Genomic DNA, 26,989 nt, shown 5'->3' with positions numbered 1-26,989 from the left:
TCATGCGTGACCATATCTGTTTACATGGTTTTTAAAAAATACGAAATAAAGATATTGATTACCAAATACAAATCAATAGGTTTGCGTTTCACGATTTTCTATTCGTAAAATTGAAAATGCATTTTATTTTTATTTTCGATTTGATATGTTGGGTAGAATCCGCGGAATTAAAAAAAAAAGTAGAAATTTTGCATTTTATTTTTTTTTCCGATTCCCCAGAATTTAGGGTCGGCGGGATCTAAATAATAATAATAATAATAATTAAAAAAAAGAATTGCTTAAATTCATATGCATATGAATATTAGGCAATTTGATAGGTGCAAACTGATTAAATCTAAAATTGTTCGTCCTTTAATTTTCACATTTAAAATATATTCTTGCCTTTGATATCTTTACAAATCATAATGATAGCCATTTCCACATGAACGTGCTGCAGTTGTAAACAATGCGCGTATGAATACAGAAGAACTTGATAAAAATTGCACGTCTATTAACGGCAGGGTATTCCGACAGAAATGAAAGAGAATCTAAATATTAGAAATAAATTTTATTTTTATCACGCCTCATCCCGATTTATGAGTTTTGCAGGCGTGAAGCGTCGCAGCAGCGAGTTTCTTACGAAAATAAACAAAAAGTCCATCAAATGTGTATGAAGCCGTCAAAAGACAATAATTCTTCCTTATATATTTCTTTATACTATTTAGAATTTTAAAAAGTGGTTGTCCAACGTAGTTGGATTAGTTTTCTATTATTTTTGTACAAAATAAATTTGCTTCAATAAGAATATATATTAATGACTATGTATTACTATGCCATTGAGAAATTTTGAGGGGAAAAAATGGTTGCTTTCACTTTCACAGCTAATGCCCCTATAAGCGTGGTACTTCACTTAAAGTTGGTGATGTCTCAATACGAGCAAGTGACGTAAACAAACAAAATGAATCATGAATGCAATGTACATATTTACAATATCTATATGTTTTAATTCATAATTTAAAACTAAGAGCCTATATCAAATCCAAGTTTGGGTTTTATCTTAATCATTCCCATATCAAATATTTATGATATCCTCGGATCGCCATACCATCTCTTCTTCGCACGTCTATAATACAACATGGCCGGTGTTTTCAAGACTTTGAAAACCCTCTTTATGGGATCTGACGATGAGGAGAAAGAAGAATGCAATAGTGATAATGAATGGATTAAGGATTCTAACCAGCCCCTCGTTAAACAGGTGCTCATCAGACAGTAACAGTTCTATCTACAAGTGAAGTCAATGCTAAAATCTATTGTATAGGCCTAATATAATATAATTTGAAAGAGGGAAAAGGTTTGCACGTTGTAATATTCCTGACTCTCCGACACGGTAGGATGAAAGACTCTCCGACACGGTAGGATGAAACTTTGCTGCACAGGGGAGGGGTATTTCTGGTGTAATTTTTCATAAAACTATGTCAGTAGTGTAAAGTAGGCTATATTGTAACTTTTGTTCACCTTTCTTTTAAATTGAGTAAATTACTATTGATTATATTGGGTTAGGTTAGCCGATGACCCGAAGACAATACAACTGGTGCATCATATAGAGATTTTTGCTCATAAGAGTAATATTTTTTTAAAATAATTTCTTTTTCGAAAACGTACGTATATTTATCGTATGACACAAGCAAGCATATCTCACATAAAAGTATTTATAGAAAATGTTTATGTTTGTTGTTCTGGAGAATTATTCCTGAAATTTTGAGTCATACAATATTTTCGTTATTTAGTCTGTTCCATACTATGACAGTTTGAAAATTCATTATTTGTTTCCCTCATAAGGAGAAAAAAAAAAGCCTTTGATTTTTTCATATCCATCCGCCAAAAATATATATCATCACGTACATGTAATAAGAATGAACTAAAACTCCTCCCTATTAAATATAAACATGATTTGATAGTATTTATGTAATTGATAATTTGTTTGGGTTTAAACTTTTCTAGCGTAGCTATCATATGATGTTGATTTCTCTCTCCATTTAATAGAGAGATTATTAACGACATATGCTTGAACACCTACCAATGTAAATCTGACAGTGATAAACCAATGCTGTTTCAATTTACAGTGTATTTTTGTTTTATTTCTTGATATGGTCAAAAAAACCTATACATTGAAGAAATGAAACTAGTTAAATTATAAAAAAAAAAATTATATAAAAGAAATAAATGACGAATCGTTTGTATTGATCACAGGGTATGTACATGAAGAAAGAGCGGAAGGGTATTTACATGTAGAAAAAGCGGAAGGAGTAATTTGTTTAAACCGACGAAGTCAATAAAGCAAACAACCTAGACATATCACGTGATTCCAAATTATATTAGGAATATGTGGACAACTTCAAATTATCCAAGAAATGTCTGCCTAAAATGAATATATTTGAATCCTCCTTTAGAAAATATTTGTGAACAAAATATTCTGTTTCATCTTTAACTTGGACATCGATGAACTTCACATTCTGTAAGGTAAAGGCGTAAAACAAAAACCCATAAGATACCCCGAATTTATATTGTGATATATTTTCACAGGTAGGCAAATAAATGTTTGTATCCCGGACAGGTAATAGCGTCTGTTTATTATCCCGTCCAACTTAGGCCCGAGATGCAAGGTACACAACAAAAGACACATTCGTGGGATTTTACTTCTCTTTTTTTTTTTTTTTTTCACAGCTTAAGAAAAAACAGGATGAAAGACAGATGCACCACAAATTAAGTAAGTAACAATACTGAACTCGTGAAAATTGAGAAAAAATAACAGGGAATGTGTTTTCATTTTCATGTGTTACAATCTAGCAAATGTAATCAAAAATGAATCTAAAGACTCTTTTTAATTCAGGTTATGTATTGGTAATATATGTACACATCGCATTTATAATTATCACATGATTTTCCCCCTTTAAATTTCTGAAAACATAAACCTGAACCATTGCCAAAACCTGCATATTATCAGCGGCGAGTTTAATCAATAATTAGACCCTAGTCAGCAACACAAATATTACGTCAGTGCATGAATAAGCAGTATATATACTTCCGGGAATATTGTCAAACTGAAAGTAGAAAAGATAACAGAAATGATGGAATATAATTAAAACAGGAAAAGAAAAGAATAAAGAAGAGCACCACCGCAATCGCTGTAGTGGGATGCCGGGGAAACGAAACGCCAGGGTGAGGCGGGCAAGCTGGAGCCGTGAGTATTTTTTCTTGTCACACCACATATCGGAACACTCCCAGAACCATTTCACGTAATTTGTAATAGTTATTGTATATTTATTTCGGTGTATCTTGATTTATTTGGACGAAGGGCGGTGACGAGTGCGAAGCACGAGTATATAAATATTCAATAACTTACTTGTATCATGACCAATTAGAAATATAATATCTGTCATGTGACCAGTGGTTATTGCACGATTTTTTTTTTTAATTACCCCAATGAAAAGTAAAGTTTTTGTCAGGTGATCGCGTGGGTATTTTCCTCTTCCCGCTATCCATGCCAATCTTGCACTCATCACCCGATAGTTAGTGAGAGCGGATGTGCATAATGCGTCTGATCAGAGCACCTCGACTATGAACATTGGCGATTTACACGATTTGGATGTACAGTTTTTATTCAATGTTTTCTCACAAGCATGTGATGACCACACATTTCGTGAAGTTAAATCGGGAGATGATAAAATGGATATCGACACGGCCGCGGGCCTTAATCTCGTGAATTCTGATTTGATCTTCACCTTGAGTTGAAATTGTCACTGTCAGGTGGTGTTCAATAATTTATTTACACGGCACAGTTTTCAAAAGTATGCAAATGATGGTTCCGCCCACCGGTGTATCTCCAGTTATTGTACACTTTTTATTAAAGGAAAAACACCACAGCCATGATACAATATATGTTTATTGTTTATTCACAATCAAGGGCCCTCGGGGGGCATGTACAGGTTAACAAGCAATTAATCATAACAATGAAAATAAATAACAATCATTCAGAAGTACTACCGGTAATACTGACAGAGTTCACACTTCTGCACTGCACACATCTATAATTATATATGAAATACTGATTACAGACAAGATTTAAATTAACAACATGATAAATAAAATAACCCAACTGCTTCACACATCAGTTTCTGGGACAGCAGATAATGATAGTATTGTGTGAATGGATATAAAATTGTAATCAGATCAGTATAATTATATTTTAGTAAGTACAGTATGCAAGTATAAAACACATGTACATGTAGGATCCAGTTGTTCTGAATGTTTTATGCTAATGCAGGGAGATTAGAATAAATAATTATATAAATGAAAACAATTGTACAAAGTGTTAAAGAAGGTATGAATTGTTGACTTGATTACAGGGGGCACCAAGGTACAGTGCCTGTTAACAGTCTGGTAGTAAATCTATTGTACCAGACTGTTGATCTTGTACTCCCAGTAACCAAGACAGCTTACAAGTGTAAAGCAAAGGAAATGTGTACAATGCAAAGACATGTACTTGCAGTATCACATTGCCGCGACTGTTAAAAATCATCTTACTGAATACAGCATGCAAGTATATTACATATATAGACGTGGGATCCAGTTGTTCTGAATCTTTATGCATAAAGCAGGAAGGTTAGAATACTTATATAAAAGAGAATAATAGCGTTATATGAGAGAATAAAAAAAACCAAAACACGATATGTTGACCTGATTACAGGGAGCACCAAGGGACAGTGCCTATTAACAGTCTGGTAATAAATTGTTGTATCAGACTGTTGGTCTTGTACTCCCAGTAGCCAAGACAGCCTACAAGTGTATTAAAAAAAGAGTACCATATGAGTATGAGTCACGGTTGGATACTTATGATAATTACTGATATAATCATGATGATAATTCATTTAGTGAAGATGACCTGATTCGTGCAGCACACTATTCCTCCCCGAGGCTTTATTAGATTAAAACAGTACTTTTAGCACATTTAACATAAATTGATTTGTATGTGAGAGAGAGAGAGAGAGAGAGAGAGAGAGAGAGAGAGAGAGAGAGAGGCTCATCTTATTTAATGGCTGTTTAAGCACCTCGTATGAAGCATTACTTCACCATCAAAAAAGTAGTACAAGCTTTCTAAATTATTTTATGATTTCTATGTGATTTTTTCCGGAATGTTATAAAAAGTTTGCAAATAAGAGATTTTTGCTGTGATTTGGTGCATGATATGAATATCTAATAAACATGCCTAAAAGACTCGGATAGGTGTTCTAATCTTTTAAATAAAAAATATTTATGAAAATTGAAAACGTTATTTGTTGATAATTTTCAAATCTAGAGATAATATCTTTAAAACATATGTCAGTTGGAGAAAAGATATACTAGACAAATATAAATGTATTTTCAAAAGTAATTGAAATTAAATGCCCAAATTTCAGATATATATCGTTCTAATTTAGGTTTGAACCAGAGAAAATAGTGTACCTATCCCGGTCAAAATTGAAAAAAATTACTATATGCACTTTTCATTAAGAAATTATTGTCTAAAAATAAATTCCTTTAATTTGTAAACCATTTTACATCAAGGGAATGTAGTTTTCTGATTACGATGTTCTTTTATAATTCTAATTGGGCTTGGTTCAAATTTGAAAAATCACAATAATTCTGAATTTTGGCCATTTTATTTCAATTTCTTTTTAAATATAATTGTCCGATATATCTTTTTTCCAATGACATGTTGATTTTTTTTTTTTTTTTTTTTTTTTTTTTTTTTTTTTTTTTTTTTAAAGATTTTCTCCGTAGATTTAAAAATATATTAACAAAAACGTTTTCAATTTTCATAAATATGTTTTATTTGAAAAACTAGAATGTCAATCTGAGTCATTTAGGCATGTTTTATAAGATATTCATATCATACACCAAATCACACCGAAATTTGGACTATAGAATCTCTTGCTTGCAAACATAACACGTTTTTTATCATTCCGGAAAATATCACAAAGAAACTTTGCATAAAATAATCAAGATCTTGTATCACTCTTTTTATGATGAAATCATACTTTAGAAGAGATGTTTCAACGAGCTATTAAATGAAAACAAGGTGTGATGAGCAACCTCAAGATTGACAAGGCTGGAGATGATCGCATATTTAAAGGTAGATTAATCCAAAGGTATACACCTGTGTATTGAACGGAGTTTTATTACAGGCCGCTCAAGTAGCGGTTCGTTCTGCTATGAATTTACAAAGTGCGCATGCCTTTCTGCAGAATAAATGTTAACGTATCTGTAGGATTGATGTGAAACTTTTTAATCCCCCCCCCCCAATTAATGTAATACGCACTTAATTGGGAATTGAAGTTATTGTTGATATTAGCCTTTGGGTTATACAATCGTTAGAAATAATTTTTAAAAAAAATGTAATACACATAAGTTTGTATGTGTTTGTTTTGGGTTCAATATATTTCATTTATTTTTTGTTTGTTTTTGTTTTTAACTTCGATATCGTTACCAATGGAAATGAAAATGATGTCCTCATAAATGTGAACAATGTTGGCATGAATCTTGATAAATATATTACGAATATATTTGTGGTTGAGGATTCTCACAGAAATGAATATAAACTTACTGATTTAATACTCTTCGTGTATGTCTACAAATAAGACGGCTACAAGTTCTCTCCATTGGCTCCTGTCATGCACTGCTCGCCTTATGGTGTTCCAGTTGTATCCAAGTCCCCTTTCATTTCTGTCTCTACATTTTTTCTCCAAGTCCCTCTCAATCGCCCAGGTTGTCTCTTTCCAGGTGGTGTCCACTTTATAGCTCTTCTTCCAATGCTGTTTGCCTTCATTCTAAGTACATGTCCCAGATACCTCCACCCTCTGGTGCTTTATCTCAGTGTTTATGTCTCCAATTCAGTTCTCTCCGCTAAAACTAAAAACAAATATCATTTCTTTTTTGAAAATACATGCAAATGCGCTTCATGAAGTATGCAAGCGTAAGGCAGCGTAGTGCATGCCCTTGTGTATTTTCTGAAATATAATATTTCTATTAAATTTATCTATCTAATTCATGAAATACAAAAAGGGTGAGCAGTGTTTTGAGGATTCAATGCTATGAAAAGAGAAAGGAATGGTTTTAAATCAATTGATAAATTGAATTCCATACCAAATTACTCAAACTGAAACTAATCTGCAGGTGTAGGTATACTCCTACATAAGGTATTATCAATATGTCAAAGTTACCGAGATGGCCAAAGCATAGAATATCGATTGGATGACATAATATCTGATACTTATTTACTATCATTCAAAACATGATACTTGCACGGGATGACCGATTCAATGCCGTAAAATGTCAAAACACAAGCAGAAATCAATTTCGTTTTCGCTTTCATTTGATTCGGATACATTGAAAAAAGTCTGTTAAAAAGAAAACTTAATTGCGGAATAAGAAATAGATGAGGGGGAGGGATAAAAAAAAAAACCTTCAGAAAAAGCTTGTACACGTATTATGATAACAAGATGGGGCTTAAGTTTAATTCAATTTTAATGATAATTACATAACTGATATTATTGTGTGTGGGCGGGCGGGGGGGGGGGGGGTAAAGGAACAAAATAATTAAAAGATTAAGAAAAGCAATGATTAGAAAACGGATATTAGTTAAGGAGTTTAAATCAGTTTTAATGATAATGACATAACTGATGTTCTTAAAAGAGGGTAGGGTGTGTGCTCCGGTTGCCCCCTTTTCCAACGCTTTTGAAACCCATTTGGTTTCGTAAACAACAATTTTAGATTTCACACAAATCAGAATTGTGTTGATTCCATGCAATGTGCATAACTCTTTTGGATATGTAAAGTAGCATCGTCAGCAAACATTTCTATATCATAATGATTTACATACATAGGAAGTTGCATCGGGGGTAATTTGACCCGTGCAAATCAAATTGGGCCTTTATTCGAAAAAATAAGAATGTGGTGCTCTGAGTAAATTGTATCCTATGATTTCATAGTAAGCAATACACTCTGATGGCTCATTTGACGCTTGAATTAGTTTTGATGCAAGAGTCGGTAGTGAATTTTTGCCAATGAAGTTTAACCTTTGAACGAAAAACAATCGGTCTTATTCTGTATAGAATTGCAAATAAAATGTACTTTTGGTGTTCTTCTCAAGACCAATAGGGTCATGACTTGTCATCATTATCATGCACGCATCCCTAGGTACTACAGATTCAATTATCTTCACACCATGGCTTGGGGGTAGGATGGGACGTCAATAGGGATCAAAGTTTTACATTACAATATATGTAATCTTTGATATTTTTCATCTAGGACCACTGATTCAATATATTGATATCCAAACATTCCATTGTATTGCATATTCATATTTGACTAGGGTTGGCTTGAATAGGGAATCAAAGTTTAAGTATGAATATTCTGCTGCATTAAGAATATATACCTCATGTTAAAGTTTCCTAAATTGTGCTGCAAAATTCAGAGTTATAGGTCTTTTATTTCACAACACCAACTAGCATTATAACTTTTTGCCCGATCGAGCTTTTCTTCATATTTTGTAGAATTCCCGAGAGAAGAACATATACCAGACAGGAATGACGAACAAAATTTACAAAGATCGGACAGTGTTCCGGACATTTCTTGCAATGCGTCACTCATTGAAGGGCGCTCATTTTCCTCTTTATTTCAATCATCACATGCACAGTCCTGTGTAGATATTCCCTGTCAGGTTGATAAGGAGAACAATGAAAGTGACAATGTTTCTACCGATATGGAAGAACTGGAGTCATGCAGCGACAAAACTGAATTAGAGGATGGAGTCTCTGAGACTGACAACGAAGACTTAGATGATTTTCAGTTCAAACGTAGAAGTTTTGTGATTCCACAAGAAGACAGCGAAAAATCAAAATTTGAAGAAAGCTGTGCTAATTATGAAAACGAAGAAAATGAGGATGAGAATTTATTGCAACAAGATATGATGAAATATGGTTTGAACTTACCCGAAAGTAGCGAAATTGATAAGAAGCGGGGTTTTTATGACGAATTTTTGCCAGTTGACCAATTAGAAAGAAGACTTCAATCAAATACACAACGATACAAACGTTGCAAAGTTACAATTCAAGGAGCGCACATAGCACGGTGTTTAAACCTTGATGTTCACGATGAGCTCAAAGAAATTGAAATATCAGGAAGATCAAAGGCAGGAAAGGTATTTGATGGCGACATAGTATTAGTAGAGATATTTAACTTTGAAAAGTTTACAAAAACTGTCATTCAGAGATTACAGAAAGACATCAATAAGGACAACCGTTCGCAGAAAATTTATGGCAAAATTATTGGAGTCTTTGAAAGAAAGAAAGCTAGAAATATTGATCACCCTGTTTTCGTTTGTACTTTGGACGACACCGCAAATTACCTGATGCGACCTGTCTGTAGAACGGTTCCAAAGCTTCACCTTGATCAGGACAGACGGAAAAAATACATAATTCAGGTGTACAAATATAACACAAGGTCATCAAATATCGAACCTAACTATGAATTTCGAATCGACCCCGGTAGAAAATCAAGCTTCGTGTTTTTGGTCGTTTATTTGTCTTGGTCTAGCTTGTATCCAATGGGTGCTGTGATAGATGTTATTGAAGTTGAGGAAAGTTTCTCTTCTGCAATGAAAATCCTTCGCCTTCACCATCAAGTACCACAATACTATCAGAAAGACACGGTTGAGTATACAAAGAAACTACTTGATGAATTAGGATCAAGCCAAATCACGAGCGAAGATAATCGCGAGGATCTATCTCACCTCAGGGTCTTTACTATTGACCCAGAAGGATCTCAAGACCTTGATGATGCTATCAGCATAGAAGAAGTAGATGGCAAGTTTGAAATAGGGGTTCATATTGCTGATGTAACTGTTGTAGTGAAGAAAGATGACCAACTTGACTTAGAAGCCAAAGAAAGAGCTTGTACATTTTATCCTGGCCAAGGAATGAATCCTTATCACATGCTCCCCGAACCACTGTCACGAAATATCTGTAGTTTAATTCCAGGAGTAATGAGACCTACATTGTCTGTTATATACAGAATGACAAAAAACGGTCACGTGGAAAATCAACGTTTGAAAAAATCCAAAGTTAAATCTTGTAGGAAATTTACATACGAGGAAGTGCAAAAAATAATAGAAAGAAGACGTCCAGAGAGTGCCTTGGAGGAAGACATACTTCAACTCTTTGAGATAGCAAAAACAATACGGGAAAAAAGACCAGGTGCAGGTTTTCACTCCTTTCCTGTGGAGGTAAAATTAAATGACAATGCAGACTCGGTACTAAATTCAAGAGAAGCTCATTACCTTGTTGAAGAGTTCATGGTATTAGCAAATACATCGGTTGCTGCATATCTAAATAGTCGATTTCCAAAGGTGATGCCTCTTCGTTGTCAACCTGCACCCTCTTTGGAAATTCTCAAAAAGTGGAAAGACCAAAATCATCCTTTCTTTCACATGGTGCTTCGCCTTCAGAATATTGATCCAAGCGCAGGAATGGGAGGTGAGAAGATTACATTGAATTCTATTACGCCTCTTAGGTATACAAGGATCATGCCTGTCCAAAAGTGGGTCTGGCAAAATATACTCGATTCACTAAAGTCAGGTGATATTCAGTCAGCAATTCAATATATATGTACTGACGAACTGCACCCAAACCAGTGTTTGGCATTAGAGGAGTGGATATCTTTCCAGGAAAGTGCTTCGTACAGATGTAGTGGGACTTTAAATGAGCCAAGGGAAGGAATGCACTTCTCATTGCAGCGAAAGATGTATGTACATTTCACATCACCAATAAGAAGATATCCAGACATTATTGTTCATCGTCTTCTTCATGCTGCAATAGATAATCAAAAATGTCCATATTCAGAATTTGAAGTTGACACTCTATGTCAAAACTTGAACGATGTAATTCGGAGAGCAAAGGCTTTTCAAAAAGAATGTAGAATGCTTACCTGGGGATTTAGATTAAAGCAATCCCCACAGATCCTTCAAGGATTTGTTCGGGAAGTTTCGGACAGAGCTGTGTCTTTGGTTTTACCCGGACTTCGAACTCTTCCTCAGTTTTGCAAAGAGTTTGAGCTGAATCTTCTTCACGTAAACGAGAGGCCAAAATTTGAAAAAGATACTACAACTGGAGAACTCATAATGACACTGAATTGGTTATTACGCGTGTATGATGTATCGGGCAAGCCGAGCAGAGATGATCGTAAAGCACAGAGATTGCACTGGTTGTCAGAAGAGGCTAGGAAAGAAGTTTGCAAACGAATAAATCCTCACGCCAGAACGAAATTTGTGCATCAGGAGCGATGGAAAGGATTACTTAAGTCAATGCTTGATGGGAAACACCAAGATCTGAAAAAATCTATTTCACAACCGCAAAAGAATATGAAATCGAGAGATAAAGAAGAAATGGATGAAGATCTTCACAACTATGTGCCCGCCTGTAAGGATACAGTATTAGATCATTCGTCTGAAGTTGAAGATGGAGAAGTGATTCGTCAAGCATGTCGATTTTCTATGTCCTTTTCTCGTGGACAAGTAGTTTGCGCGCAAATTACAGCTGAACCACAGAAAGGGGTCCTTGTCCCATCCTTGCAGTTGCTTGATATGACAAAAAACATTAAGCACTGCTTGCAACACAGTCGCGATCCAATTAAGTTCTTGTCTAAATATTCAATAAGCAAATCAAAATGTAAATTTTCTTCAGCTATTGAATATCTGCAAATTTGGTTGCCAATAATCGAAATGGAAGCTGTTACAAATGCAGCTCATAGTGATTCTCCGATTATTAACGGAGTGAGTATTTTCATGGAGTCGCCAAACAGAGGACATTTCATTCTTGCTCATTATTTTTGTGAACAAAGGGACATTGATTTTAGTACAATATCGACCCATTTCATTCTTGTCGGTGATGAAGATAACAAAAATGAAATCATTACAAACTCTGATTTCCTATGCATAAGATCTGAGCATTCTATCAGTAACTCTAACGAAATAAGGAAACCGTCAGATATAGACCCAAATTACAGATTTCAGTGGGTCCTTCATGGACAAATCCACCACATAGAGAAAATGACGAAACCCAAACCTGAACGAAAAGTTGCAGAGGAGATGAAAACAGAGGTCAATGAAAAGAAGCGAACTGTTATTGATAAGTACAAAGTCCATTTTAAACTTCACAGGGAAAGCAGCGAAGCAATGACTGAGATGTTATCCGCAGAAAATGGATACCCTAGCTGCATAGAACTTGTGCAAAAATCGGAAACTGATACGTAATATACAAGTTTCTGTTTTACCAAGTCAGTTTTTCAAAGTTTGAATATTATGCATATTATTTTACCTCCTGCATTGAAAGCTCATCTAAACTTTTCTTATCAAAATTGCATGTCCACCTAAAAAACATTGTAGTCAGCTTTTCGTATATCTTTTTTACTTTATCTCCCGAATCATTGTGCCCATTTCATTAAAACACAAATGCATCATAAGTTAATGGGAATTCATGTTTGTTCTAATGAAGAGCCTAATTTTCTTGAATGGATTGTATCTTGTTTAACGTCTCTCTCAAGAATTTTTCACTCAAATGGAGACGTCACAGAGACCGATGAAGGGCTTCAAATCTAGTCCTTTGATCGGCGCTTACGGCCATTGGGCAGTGAGGGTTCTTTAGCGTGTCACGGAATATCCGTTTTAAGGTCATCACCGAGGACTCATGACATTCACACCTGATGCTGAGCGTTTGGCGATGGAACTGTCACTACCTGTTTTCACGACTTAGGTCTGTCACGGCTGGGATTTGAACCCCGGCCTCCCGCATGCGGGGCGAACGCTCTACCTTTAGACCACCGCGGTGGTTCAAAATATATAAAGGAAAAACATCTTTTAAAAGCTATATTCAAGAATATTCAGGACAGATATTGTAACCTCAATTTTATTCAGCACATGAAACTATTATTTGATATCGTCTAAGCTGATCTCGAGAATTTTGTTCTTCATATTTCTATGTAAATCTTTATTGTTGAACAAACCAAACTGCAGGTGCCTTGTAAACAAAACTTTAATTCGTACTACGTGATGATATTGTTTATTTATTGTCTTTGAAAGGATTCAAAATGAAAAACTCTCCTCTCTATTCCAATGCATTATTCTGCATCCATATTCTGGCCCCATCCTGACCCCAGATTTCATGTTTTCATAAAATCTGAATCTGCACTTCAGGTGAGCGTTGTGGCCCCTTGGCGTCTGGATAAATATGATCAGCAATAATGATAAAATTTAGTTCTTTGTATCGCTTTATAATATCAGTGAAATTGCTATATCTCGTGTTTGTTCCGTATTTGTAGTCGGATGGAGGCTGTTTTGAAATGTCTTGGGAAATCGAGCAAGTTAGCACAAGCAATTGCATTGGGGGAAAAAACACCAAGATTAGGTAATTACGAAAACTGATAACAAAAGACTATTATATATGTAAACTCAAATTAAATTGAAGGAAATTAAATAATGATATTGTATTTTAAATCTTGGTATTACAAGGAGTTTCAAAGAACACCACTTTGGTTTTGGTTTTGCAGGGGAAATGTACTTGGACAAGGTTAATGATCTTGAAATTGAAATAGATTTGCCCGGCATCGAACCAAATAATGTATTTCAAACAGAGGCCATGAAGAATTCATTAACCAATAGTTTCAGTCTTATCCATGGACCGCCAGGTAAGTTAACAACAAATGACATTTACATGTATAAATTTTGACAAATTTGCTGCCTCTGGCATGAAGGCTGTTGTTGATTCTAAATCCAAAGAATGTGAACATTTCAGATGTTACTGTCGGATTTTATTTTTTTTTATTCTAGGAACAGGGAAGACATACACAGGGATAAAATTGGTTTATCTATTCGATATCATAAATGATATGCTAAGATCAGATGGATGCGAACATCAACAAGTCGTTTTTTGCGGCCCGAATAATAAATCCGTGGACCTAGTCGCAAGTAAGTGTTTTATTTTACAGTTGCTTATCAGTTTACCAGAGCCAATGGCTCAAGTAAGCTTTTCTGATTGAGGTTTGACTGTAGACTGTTTCGTGAAAGTATGTTTGTAAACTTTTGAAACTTTCGTACCCTGTATCATGAAATTTTCATACTCTGCACCAGAATAATTAAGTCGAGTTTAAATTCTATATAAAACTCAAATACATGGCAGACAATAGGACACGGAGGATACAAAGAGAAATTCTTATGAATGATAAGATTATATAATGTGTGAATAATGCAAACATCCATGTTTGGCTATGTTGAAAAGTTATCTATGAGGCCGAAGAGGGAAACAAAAGGAATCTGATATTTGGTAAAGATAAAGTAAGGGCGAAACTCAAAATTCCTGTTGTGAAGAGCGATATATTCTATTTACATCTGAACAAATGCAGTGTATATTAAGAAACGTTCAATATATAGTACGTGGTTTGGGAATGCATATTTCCTCAGTACAGGGACTCCACATTGAATAACATATCAAAATCATTAAACAATAATTAGATTCACCACATTGTGTGAAATATGGACCCAAGAGGCAAAGATGGGGTGATGATTATATGAAATGTTCTTAAAAGGACAATTCTATTTTATCACATTTTGATATGAAAACTCCCTGATGTTGTAGAGATGCATGGTTATTCAATGTTTAACCTCTGGATTGTGTTGGATCGTAGTGATAAATAGTTTAAAGATTATGTGATTCACATATTTGTACGAGCAGACCGATTTTAGTCATTGCCCTTTTTTCAGTGTTATTTCGCCATTTTTGCTTGTTTAACAGACACTACATAATATGTGACTACTGGTAATAAAATACGCAATTGGTTTCATATTGATGATTTCAGAATGGATATTGAAGAAATTCACAGATTTGGCACCAGATATGATTCGCCTATATGGCAACTCTCTCGAAATGAAAGATTACCCTATTCCAGGAAAGCATTTTTCTGTGTCTGCTTCTTCAAACGAAAATCGACCTGATCCACAACTGAAAGATATATCCGTTCATAATCTTATTCGTCAAGAGGGAAGTCTCCATGCTAGTGAGATAAAGGACTTCGATGAAAAATTCGAAGTTTTCAGAAACAACAAGGGGTACAAACCTACAATTGCAAACATTCGACGATACAAACATATTACAAGTGAAGCAGCACAGGAAGAATTGAAGAAACATGACGTCATATTCTGCACCACTGCAGTTACAACCAGTCCACGGTTTATCAAGGCCACGCGTGGGAAAGTTTTCCAGCTTATCATTGATGAAGCTGGAATGTGTACAGAACCAGAAAGCATTGCAGCCATTATAGCAACAAAGGCGAAACAGGTTGTTCTAATCGGAGATCACAAACAACTTAGTCCTGTTATCACGTCCACGTATGCTGGTGAATTGGGGTTAAATGTATCACTGTTTGAACGTTATTCAAACTTGGCAAAAATGCTCCGGTTCCAATACAGAATGGTAATTTGAATAATATTCATATAATTGATAACGATTAAATATGTTCAAGATTATAAAATGTACTAAATGCCCCTTTTTGGGCCTAAACATAAGTTATGTTGTTTAAAACTGTACTAATGAATAATACTTAATTTGTGCTACCTTTCAGCATCGAGAAATATGTAAATTTCCATCAAAACAGTTTTACGATGGTAAACTGATAACCAAAAAGTCCTCTGCATGGGTTACTAGAAAGTCGTTGAGTATCTGGACTAACAGAGGTAAACCAATTGTATTTTGCCACGTGGAAGGAGAGGAAGAATACCTTACTGTTTCTACAGAAGAAGGAAATCAACAGTCTTGTAGCAACAAGCAAGAAGTAGACCATGTGGTAAGTAAAAACACAGTGGTTTGTTTTCAGGCTTTTATTGGATTTTTCTTTTTGTGATGGAATATTGAACACTCTATCAATGCCTTATTACATTCATTTTAGATTAAAGTCTTTGAATACTTAGTGAAATATGAGAAAGTTAACCCAAGCAATAGGCATGCCATCAACATCATGTCACAGTACAATGCACAGTGTACGAGGATTCGGAAAGCACTACTGGAGAGGAAATACATAAATATCAACGTGAACACTGTTGTAGCTAGTCAGGGTACGTCTAAGGTTTATGGTTCTTTGCTTTCACTAAGTTAAACATTAATTTGAAAATGAATATATGTAATTTCTACTTCTGCTAAAGTAGTAATTGGTCACCTTTACTGTTCTGTTGATGATGGTTTGCGACTGGCGAATTATCGGTTCTCGTTAAGGCTCGATTTTAACTGCGAAAACGCGTTATTCGATATGCAGATTTATTTTCGTAGACAAAGAGATTGTTTCAATATTATCAGTTGTTATATGCCTTACAATAAGGTATAGATTTCATATCAGCATCAAGGCAACGCGGATGTAACACGTTTATTTTAGTGATTTGCTCAGATGCTAGATAGATAGGTAGATAGAACGTTTTTGTTTTTACTTCAAGGATATATATAGTTCAAAGGACTGATTCCCAATTTCCCCCCAAATTATGGTTTTCATTTTAATGATCAAAATCTACAGTATAATTTATTCAAAAGGTTACACACAAAAAATAAGGTTATATAGTATGATAGATGCTCAATATAGATAGTCTATAATTTGTTGTGTAAACAAAGATTGAGTTATGTTATTGTTTACAAAGTTTTGAAATATATGCTTATCGATCTAAGTTTATGATATGAAAGGCCATATATATCACATTTCAAATATTCTTTAAGTGTAATGTGTCATTTAAAAGTTAAATTTGTGTCTGTGCAAAATTAGGATGCTTTGGATTACAAAAATAACGTTTCGAGTCTTATTTACATAAATGGAGTTAAGGTTAAATATTGCCCTTATCCTTGCATTAAGAAGGTCCAAATTATGGTTATTAGCTTAACAAAATAAAGATATAGATAACTGATTTATTGCATTCACTTCTGTTCAAATCCAGTTTCAATAATGTTGTGGAGAACCTGTACCGTATGTGTATGTATAGGTATAATTAGGTCATATAATGATTATCCCTCCGCTACTCTGATATTGTGTATATGTTCACTCAAACGAAAAATTTATTCAGCTAATACTAGCAAAAGTTAGCTTTTTCGAAAGTATGGGACAATTTTTGAAATACATTTTACATCAAAATGGCGAGTTTTTGTCACAAGCCTACTAAGTATAATTGACATTTTCGATTAATTTTGTATTTTGTAATTTCTTTATCCCTTTCTATTTGGTTCAGGTGGAGAATGGGACTACGTTATTTTCAGCACAGCTCGCTCTCTACCAGAGTACCGCATTGAGAAACATCCAACCCTGGGCTGGTGTAAGCAGAACCTGGGGTTTATAACCGATGAACACCAGATAAACGTTGCCTTAACCCGAGCAAGACGAGGACTCATTATCATTGGTAACTACAATAAAACTGGCTGATTAGGGCTGTAATAATAGAATCATCATTATAGGGAAGAATTTGAAATGAAAATAGTTTGCCATATACTTCATTAATCTTTGCAAGAAAAATGGATACAAGGAACTCAGTTACAAAGATTTCTCAATTATAAGGAAGTTTGATGCTTCCCCATGTCTACATCACTGTTTTACATAACTTCTATGTATTCAACGAAGTCAAAGTCAAGGTCACTTCAGTTAAATTGTACATTGTATCGTATCAAAGAAATCGGGAAGCAAAATTGGTATCTCTTACCTATTATGTCCTGTGTTTGTCTTAACAGTACATAAGGCATTATTAATTTAAACAGTATTTTTTATGTGTAACATACATTATATTATAATTAGGCTGCTGAATGAACCTATATAAGCCTTATCCTTTAAGGAACAATGAAAAATGTGAGAAATTACAACTTATATGATAATTGATAACAAATAATAATATCTGAATATGTATGAAGTGAAAACCCTAGTATACACAAATGGTACAATGATAGTAGAAAATAATTCATATGCATAATAAACCAAGAAAACAGTGATATGGAAAGAAAAATTAAAAAGGAGGGAGATAGGAACTAAGAAAGACAAACAAAACAATGAGAACCAAAAAATAAATGATCTAATGAAATAAACAAAAAAGAAAAAGAAACAATGTATAGAAATAGAAACTAAAATGGGGAATTACCGATTCCACAGGATAAGGATGAAATGTATTTTTCAAAATCGTTTGCTTTCCTAATGGTACTTCAGAAAAATCTTTACATTGTCTTTGAAACAAAGAATCTGATCACCACTCAGCAATAACTTCAATGATATAGGAACTCGCAGAATACATTATTGTTGAATCAAATGTATCAAGTTCGACATCCAAGATTCAATCATGTTAACAAGAGGAATATTTATAAACCTTCCTTCAAGAATCAATGAGATACATGATTCATGTGGAACTGTCCTCGTGTAGAGGAAATCCAGGTTTATATTACCTGACCCTATAACTAGTGCGGGCCATCAATAGGGATTGAAGGTTTATACTTGGTAGTGTCTCAAACTCATCAGTCTTTATACATATTTGAGAAAGGTGACTGAGACTACATTATCAATGCCCATGGACTTCTATTTAGAGAGTAGCTGTCTAATGTTATCAGTCGGTTTCGCCGCTTATATGAGAAATTACCACGGGAGGTAACCGACTGATAACACCATAAAACCAAAAATATCAGACAGTTACGCCTTATATTTACATAATTTCTTTATCTTAGATCTAATTAAAGTAAACTTTTTTTCATTAAAAATCGAAAATGAAAGTTGGAAAATAAAATTTTCGGATGGTGTTGTTTTCGTGTCGCGGAAGAAGTACGTGGTGGTAATCTGTCAAATAGCTTGATAAGAAAATCAATACAGTTACCTTGTTTGTCATGTTATCTCAAACAAAGACAATGGAAAATGTAAATATTGGAATATAAAGACCTTCCTTGTAAATCTAAAAAAAAAAAAAACTTCCTTGTATAATTACAATACAAAATTAGATATAGGTGTCCCGAGGAAGTCCATATAAGCAAGTTTTACTGTACATTGTATCAAATAAGACATATCAATAAATTAAGAAGGTTGTGTCGATTCATGATATACTGTAAAATGATTTGATAATGTATTAATTACAATAACAACATACTTGATGAAAACGTTTTCATTTGCTACTTATTTTCTTCAGAATAGGTTATGGATATTCTGTATTGATAATATGGAGCTAATGACATGTTTTAACACGTGAATAATTTATACAGTATCAGTTGTATATGTCTGGAAAATAATTCAGCGATAAGAATTTTCCGTACGAAATAAGTAGGTATACTGTGGATTTATGAAGAACTCCTGTCAACTTTACTCATTACTTAAAAACAAGTTATTTGTTCACTGAGGTAAAAAAAAAAATCAAAACAGGTATTGTCAGCATGGAAAGTAATACCGTTCAATACTCTTAGCTGTAGCTCATTCTCGTCACCATAAACTATAGCTTGTTGTCGTCATTCTGAAAATACTTACTTCCGTCACAAATAGGTAACAAATATCTTCTGTCATGTGACCGTGTGTGGAAGTCACTGATCAATCAGTATGCTAGTGCTGGCTGTGTGACGGATGTTGATTACTTTCCTCCACCCCCTCCAGTAAATACGAGGCGGCGACGGCGGAAGTCACATCGTGAAAGTCTGGAATCGGAAGAAGACTTCTATCATGGGACAGATCGCCAACTTAGCATTGTGGATGAAGAAAAGGAATGAGTTCGGTGTTACATATGTCTAGTGCAATACATAATGATATCGTTAAGAAGTAATTATGAGATGCCAAAATAAAATGTCATCATCTACTAACTTTGCTTTTTATGCTTGAACTCTTAAATTACCCGTGATAGTGAATTTAACACTGCAGTACAACATTTTGTGATTAGTGTAGGCATTATTATAGTATGTATGTAATAGTTGTGTCTGTATGTACTTAGAATGTATTTGTAAAAGCGATGTACATAACCGATATGCTTCTATTTTTGATTAGACATATTTCTTGGTTTATTTTTTGGTTTAAAAAAGTATCAGCAGTTTATGCGTTCAAGTACATGTATGTTAGCTTTATACTAGTGCATGTCAAAGTGACTATTTGATTGATAGACTGTCATTTACAGCCACATTCATTTACATTGTTACAAGTCACAAAACGAACAGCATATGATGTTATTTAAGATATATCTAAACTTGTCTGTGATACTAGTATTAGTCATTTTGTTTTAGTTCACTTTAGTCTACAGCTAAAATGGACTTTTCTACTTAAAGTTTGTCTGCTGAATGTCTGTGGTAGATTTGACTTGTAAATATTTTTAGATCCATTATATCAGTGAAAACGGAGCTTGCCACAATCTCTGATTGAAGGACATTCAAGATTTTTAGTGAATGACAAAGACTTCTCTCCTATGGAAGGTGATTCAGAAAATAGAATAGGACGATTCTTTTTAAGAATCACGGGATCAAAGGGTGAATTTCTGTAGGGAACGTGTCAAAAGTTGATAAATATTTACTTAAAGGTCAACTGAAACGATTTTCAAAGTTCGTTTTTCAAATAAATTCCGTAAGAAAATACCATTCCTTAAATGTTTTCACATAAGAATAATTTTTGTTTCGATCATCCAGGTAGATACGACATCGTTAATTTCAACCTGGTAAATTTTATTGTATGAGTTATCTGCCCTTTAGGCGAACCTGATATTTCAATATGGCGGCACGATATGAAAATCATTCGGAAGATTGTATTCCTGAAATAGATATATCGCTTAGTGTTAATGTGCAGCCCTGCCAATACGAACCAGTTGTACAGCGAGACGCATCCCCACTAGTGGAAAACGATAGTTATTCAGAAAACAGCGAGGATCAATCGGACGAATGCCCTTCACCTGTTCACCATCTGATATGCGAGGTCGATATGCAATGGTTTGTTAATTTAGGCTAATTATTTATATGAGACTTTTAATGAAAATGAAACGATTACTCAAAGCTCAGAAGTGCATCAGCATGTATTTCTAAGACTAGTTTTCTATTATTCTAACAGGTGATCATATAGGCTAGTAATGTCATCGCAATGCCCTCAAGAAGGGAGTCCAAATGTTGCAGTGCATAGGATTGAAGAAGTGGGCGTGTCCTGCATCACAGATCACGAAGGTTTTGTTGTGGCAAACTGTCTCAACAGATTGGTTATAGGAACAGCTTATTATGAATGCATACAAAATATTGGTCCCTTGGAGGAGGGGGAATTGATTCACAAGTATGTATTTTGTTATGATTACTCAAAGTTAATATTGGAGGGGGGGGGGGGCACTCGGTCTCCTGATTCACTATGACACGGCCATAGTCATAGTCATTAATGAAGCATTGTAAAATAAATGTCTCGATGCTATTAAATACCAATGTTCTTTAATATTTTCTAGATTGAAATTGCTAATTTATTTAAGTATTTCAAATAATTTAATGCAAATTAGTAGATAAAAATGAAAATAAGTATGTCAATGGTCAATGGGGCAGGCACTCGGTCTCCTGATTCACTATGAGCCATAGTCATAATGAACCTCTCCTATTTCAATATCTAAACCCACTGAATTGTTGACCCTTTTATGCACTTCCTTTCAAATAAACATAAAATGTGCCTCAATCAATTTCTTATGTTTTATCTTTACCCATTTTACTGTCTAACCATGTGTACATTTTATATCAATTTTAAATCAGAAATTAATTCCTGAAAAATCATTCATATTTAAAGTAACCCCATCCCCCCCACAATTTTTTTTTTTTGGTTAGATGAAAGTCATCAATTATATTTGAAATCTTAAAATTCTTCATAATTTTTTTAACAGATTTTACAGACATCATGCATATTGGAGATCTGGTAGTAGCTTGGGAAAAACAATTGGAAAGTTCTTCTATCCTGCGTTGTGACTATGATAAGAAATCATTCCATCACAACAGTACTGTGGATTTAAATACCCTTTGGTATTAATTTAAATGTGTGATAAATTCTTAATGCATTTTTCATAAGTGATATAAATAAATATAAACAAGTAAACATAGTTTGATGTTCAGTTTTTATATTGTACATAATATATATCACCAATTTACATATATGTAATTTGGGTTAAATCCAAAAGGTCTACAGGTCCCAGTCACCTGAGTTTGACACATGTTGGTAGGAATTTGTGATCGGGGCAGGAGAATTACCAACAACATCCATTATATTAACTTCCTGGAGTTTCTGTAGGAGTCAAACTGATCACTTCCTGCATCAATTCAAAGGCTTAATCTGAAATATAACAAAACGTTACAATTCAATAAACATGTACTTATTGTCTAGTATTATGAATATCCACTCACATACATACTAATTATGTGGGTCAATTTAAAAAAATGTACATATTTGAGGTGAAGAAAAACAAAAAAATTCAAATGTCGCAGAAAATTAATTTTCATATTAATGAAGCATTGTAAAATAAATGTCTAGATACTATTAAATACCAATGTTCTTTAATATTTTCTAGATTGAAATTGCTAATTTATTCAAGTATTTCAAATAATTTAATGCAAATTAGTAGATAAAAATGAAAATACGTATGTCAATGGTCAAAATTGACCTACATGTAAAATTTGTACATGTATTCCGTTTCTTTTTCCAACAACTGGATTTATTTAATGATACAAGTTTAATTTTCCATCTCATAATTATAAGAATATTATCAAAACTATGGTTGTAAGAAATATTCATTTATCAATTTCACAATTTATCTATTTAGTAAATTGTAAAATTGCTTCTTTTGGGGGGGGGGGGGGTCTGTAACTTGGGAAATTGGCATAGTATCAGCATGGATAAATAAATATATGCTCTGCATTTAATTAATCAAATGTGGATCATGTGTACTTAGTCATGTTGCATGTATATCATAAAGCTGATTAAGTATACTCGACTAGTGATATTTTTATTGTACTACTACTTGTGTAGATTTTTCTATACCTATTTCTGGATTTTATATTAATTATTGTACTTCAGAGAAAACTCAGTACAAATATGTGTCCTATATATACTTGTTTTAAAATCATTTACCTTTATGGCATAAAAATAATGAATTTTAGAAAAATTTACAATTTTTTCATGTTTGACACTGTATTGAGTTTGTATTCAAATTTAGTAACAGTATCGAGAGTAACATCATGGACAAAGTGTAAAAAATCTAAAGGGCATGAGTGTAGAACACAAGTGAAAAAATATTCAGATTTTATACAAAGTTACTTAACATGCATATTGGCTATGATTCTAATTTACACATTTGCAAAAGTTCACTTCAATCTAGAATAATATTCATAGATATTTACTTGATATCCTTCACCTAACTTGTATACATATGTATGTACATGTATGTTACATGAACAATTGAACATTCAAAGTATCCATTAAATTTACACCAATGTGTAATATTTTTGAAAACAAATTTGATAATACAATTCATGTCATTTTGTGGCTCTAGTACAAATCTTGCAATCATTCCATATGTGGTTTGTGTAGTCATTTCATAAGTGTTTGTCCCATTCATGATTTAATCATTTTGAATGGCAGGATCATATGACATTGAATGGAATTGGTTGTTTTTGTTGATTGTCTTGGAATTGGGTGGTGGGGGAAGAATGATTCGGACATTGTCATCAACTTCTAACTCATATAAACTAATATAAACAAATGAATGAAAGTAAACTTCAATTATGAATGACTTGTGTGACTGCATGAAGGGGGGGGGGGGGGTAATAAAAATAAGCTTCAGTATGAAATAATTGTGTGACGGGTGGGGGTAGAGGATATTCGTATAGAGAACAAATAAACAAATAAATCGTGTCATACTATATCAATGTCAATAAAAAAGCCAATATCATTTACATCAAAACTTACGTTCTTTTCTCCACAGCTCTGGAAGTTTTGTTTATGAAGGGGAAAGTCCAAATCTGTTTTCCGTTTTCGGCCCTTTCAGGTCTTTGTAGCTACGTGTAGCGGTTTGTAATCAAAGAGAATTGGGATTGGCTTTTTCTTTCATTGCATTCTTGAGTGTTCCATGCAAAGACCATGCCATGGACAGCTGATGGACGGCTTATTATGTAGGCCTAACAGTCCTCAATAGAGTGCTTCGACGGCCAATAATTAATCCATTGTTTTTAATTTCCCCACCCAAATTCCGCAATTTTTTGTGTGTGTAGGGAAACTAAACATTGTTACTCTGTCTATATTAAACCTTACAGTCAGGAACCGCACAAAACACCATATTTACTCGTTGTTTACCGGACGTCACCTGCTGATTAGCGTCTTTAGTTTCAATATGGCGGGTTCGTGTAAAGGGGCATAACTCCCGCAATATTTTCTGCTCTGACACAGGTGCGCTATCTTTATCCGCGCGTATCGCGGATATATGACCAAAATGAACCGAACAAACCCGCACAATCATTTTATACGATCTAAATGAAGCAAATACATACTTAATATGGAAAAAGTTATATTTCGTTTCAGTTGACCTTTAAGATTGCTGTAGAATATAACGCAAAATGTCCATATAGAATATTTCGACTCAAATGTTTTCAATACATTTCTTCTTTAAAACGAATTTCAAATTGAAGACAGGACTCACGGCGGGTTTGATCGGTGGACAGGGGGATGCTTACTCCTCTTAGGCACCTGATCTCACCTCTGGTATGTCCAGGGGTCCGTGTGTGCCCACCTCTTTATTTTGTATTGCTTATGGGAGTAGTGTGATTGATCACTGTTCGTTATATTTGCCTTCCATTTCAACCATATTGTAGCACAGCATCGTCCAACCAATATTAATTTAAACAGAAGGTAACAAGACGTCCCTGACTAAGTATTATTTATACATGTATGTACATTTCTGCGCATTAAGAATTTGCATGATAATTTGTTGCGAGAGTCAGACTTTATCTACTAATTTCACAGTATGTGTTCAAGAATGATAATATTTTGACATGTATTGATAACACATAACAATGTACTGACAAATTGAATAACGCGCGGTGTGATACTATAAAAGAAAATAAGCCGGGATTTTAAGTTTTGGTAAGTGGGGACTTATTTTCAAGTCGTCTTATTCTCAAATTGCGCCTAATTATCAAAGCAAGAAATCTGCAGTCCTAAACTATATTGAAAGAGAGTATTATGTTAAATTTATTTTACAACTATCAAATAAAAGAGATAAGATGTAAATATTTATTTATAATTTTTTTTACAATTACAACAATGAGGGAAGAAATAAATTAGTTTTTCATTTAAATAAATCCATTTGAATGGTTTAAAGTAGGGTTTATTATAAAAAAAAAACTGGCTTATTTTCCGTTATTTTTTGATTGCAAGAAATAAGGAACTTGTTTTCAAAATCGGCTAATCATCGAAAGCGGCTGATTTGAAAGATTTTTGGGTTTACATGCCTAAACTTGCGTGTTATATGCGCAATAGACATTTGTGATATCATTTCATGCTTATATTCAAATCATATCTGAAAAATGCTTTTTAAAATGCTTTGAAATTTTCTTTTTGTTAAAACTGCAATAGCAAGCTTAGCCTACTAGATATTGATTCTGTTTCACAAATACCTCTGCCTGTGCAGTGTTAAGTCCCCCGTTTTCAGTTGAATAGATTACTGATTTTTGTTGGATAAAACACTAAGCTTACAATGTAGTTCAAAGGGAAAATATAGTGAGATATAAATGTAACACATTGCTCCTATAGGTATTCTTATATGATATAAAACACTGCTTCACTCAAAAGTAAGATATTTTATTTGGATAGTACATCGATGAGTTGCCATAGCAACATGTACAGGTTTTTGTAGAGAGCGAAAAGTTCGAAGTGGACTCCCTGTTTTTAAGTAGGATGCATTCAATTTTGAAATCATTATTTTTGGGAGCGGGATATACTACATACATGTATATATAGGACGTACAAAATATAACCAAATGGCTAAATAAAAGATAAATAGTGCTGTACCAAGGTGTGCAATAACGTGTTTTGCCTTATTGCGAGTGAATATATGTAAGGGGTGGGGGCAATCATTTCCAAAGCCTACAATTACGACTCTAAAGCCTGCGGGTCATATCAAATGTGAGCATTGTGATATTTTTATGATTTTATAATGACTTTGTGTGTACTTGTAAGGATCTTAAATATAACCACCATTCTGTGGACTCAGTCTCACTATACAACATTCAATTACCTTTAGTACGTTACTATTTTAATGTGCTGTTTTATTTATGATACTTATATTTACTCCTATTTCAACTCGTTTTGTTTAACGAAATCGACATGAAAAACATGACTTAATATGTTTTAAGATTACTTTTAGCAAGTTTTGTTTTACAAATAAATCCAGACAAAATGTTCTTGTTTCATTTGTTTGATAAGCAGGTCACATAATGTAGTATACAAATATATTGAAAACAGTTAGATTTAGATTTTTGATTTCCTGAAGAAATATACAAAAACGCATCATCAAGATTGCAACACCATAGTCCCTTCACACCCTATAATGACAGATATTCTATTCCTTCACACTTTGTAATGACAGATATTCTACTCCTTTACGCCCTGTAATGACATAGTCTACTTCTTCACGCCTTGTAATGACAGATAGTCTACCCCTTCACGCCTTGTAATGACAGATATTCTACCCTTTCCCACCCTGTAATGACAGATATTCTACCCCTTCACACCTTGTAATGACAGATAATCTACCCTTCACACCCTGTAATGAGAAATATTCTACCCCTTCACACCCTGTAATGACAGATAGTCTACTTCTTCACGCCTTGTAATGACAGATAGTCTACCCTTCACACCCTGTAATGAGAAATATTCTACCCCTTCACACCCTGTAATGAGA

The 26,989-nt window shown here is 33.9% G+C and overlaps 1 protein-coding gene and 1 long non-coding RNA gene across 6 annotated transcripts; one reads left to right on the top strand and one right to left on the bottom strand.

Annotated features, from left to right (window-relative positions):
- The first annotated feature begins 891 nt into the window (after positions 1-891).
- LOC125671730 (helicase with zinc finger domain 2-like) lies at positions 892-26,487 on the top strand. 5 transcript variants are annotated; one of them, XM_048907596.2, is made up of 14 exons: positions 892-1,234; positions 2,704-2,746; positions 3,128-3,220; positions 8,571-12,321; positions 13,390-13,475; positions 13,618-13,755; positions 13,898-14,035; positions 14,923-15,536; positions 15,685-15,906; positions 16,009-16,174; positions 17,324-17,491; positions 19,591-21,008; positions 21,127-21,339; positions 21,926-26,487. In XM_048907596.2, exons 1-12 carry the CDS (start codon positions 1,115-1,117, stop codon positions 19,809-19,811), a joined length of 5,760 nt encoding a protein of 1,919 aa, XP_048763553.1. In that variant the 5' UTR covers positions 892-1,114; the 3' UTR covers positions 19,812-21,008; positions 21,127-21,339; positions 21,926-26,487. The 5 variants fall into 5 exon arrangements, with proteins under 5 accessions (XP_048763553.1, XP_056018045.1, XP_056018044.1 ...); XM_056162070.1 differs by having other exon boundaries at positions 1,059-1,234; positions 8,724-12,321; XM_048907597.2 differs by having other exon boundaries at positions 1,082-2,499.
- Positions 1,086-8,573, bottom strand: LOC130054010 (uncharacterized). Its single transcript, XR_008802258.1, has 2 exons — positions 6,623-8,573; positions 1,086-4,815 (listed from the first exon to the last, which is right to left on the bottom strand). It is a non-coding gene; the product is annotated as an uncharacterized LOC130054010 (long non-coding RNA).
- Positions 26,488-26,989: the final 502 nt, after the last annotated feature.

The sequence above is a fragment of the Ostrea edulis genome, chromosome 4, assembly GCF_947568905.1.
Source record: "Ostrea edulis chromosome 4, xbOstEdul1.1, whole genome shotgun sequence".
Taxonomy (NCBI): domain Eukaryota; kingdom Metazoa; phylum Mollusca; class Bivalvia; order Ostreida; family Ostreidae; genus Ostrea; species Ostrea edulis.
Note: the sequence above shows the minus strand (reverse complement) of the source record. Positions and strands in the feature narration are given on the sequence as shown.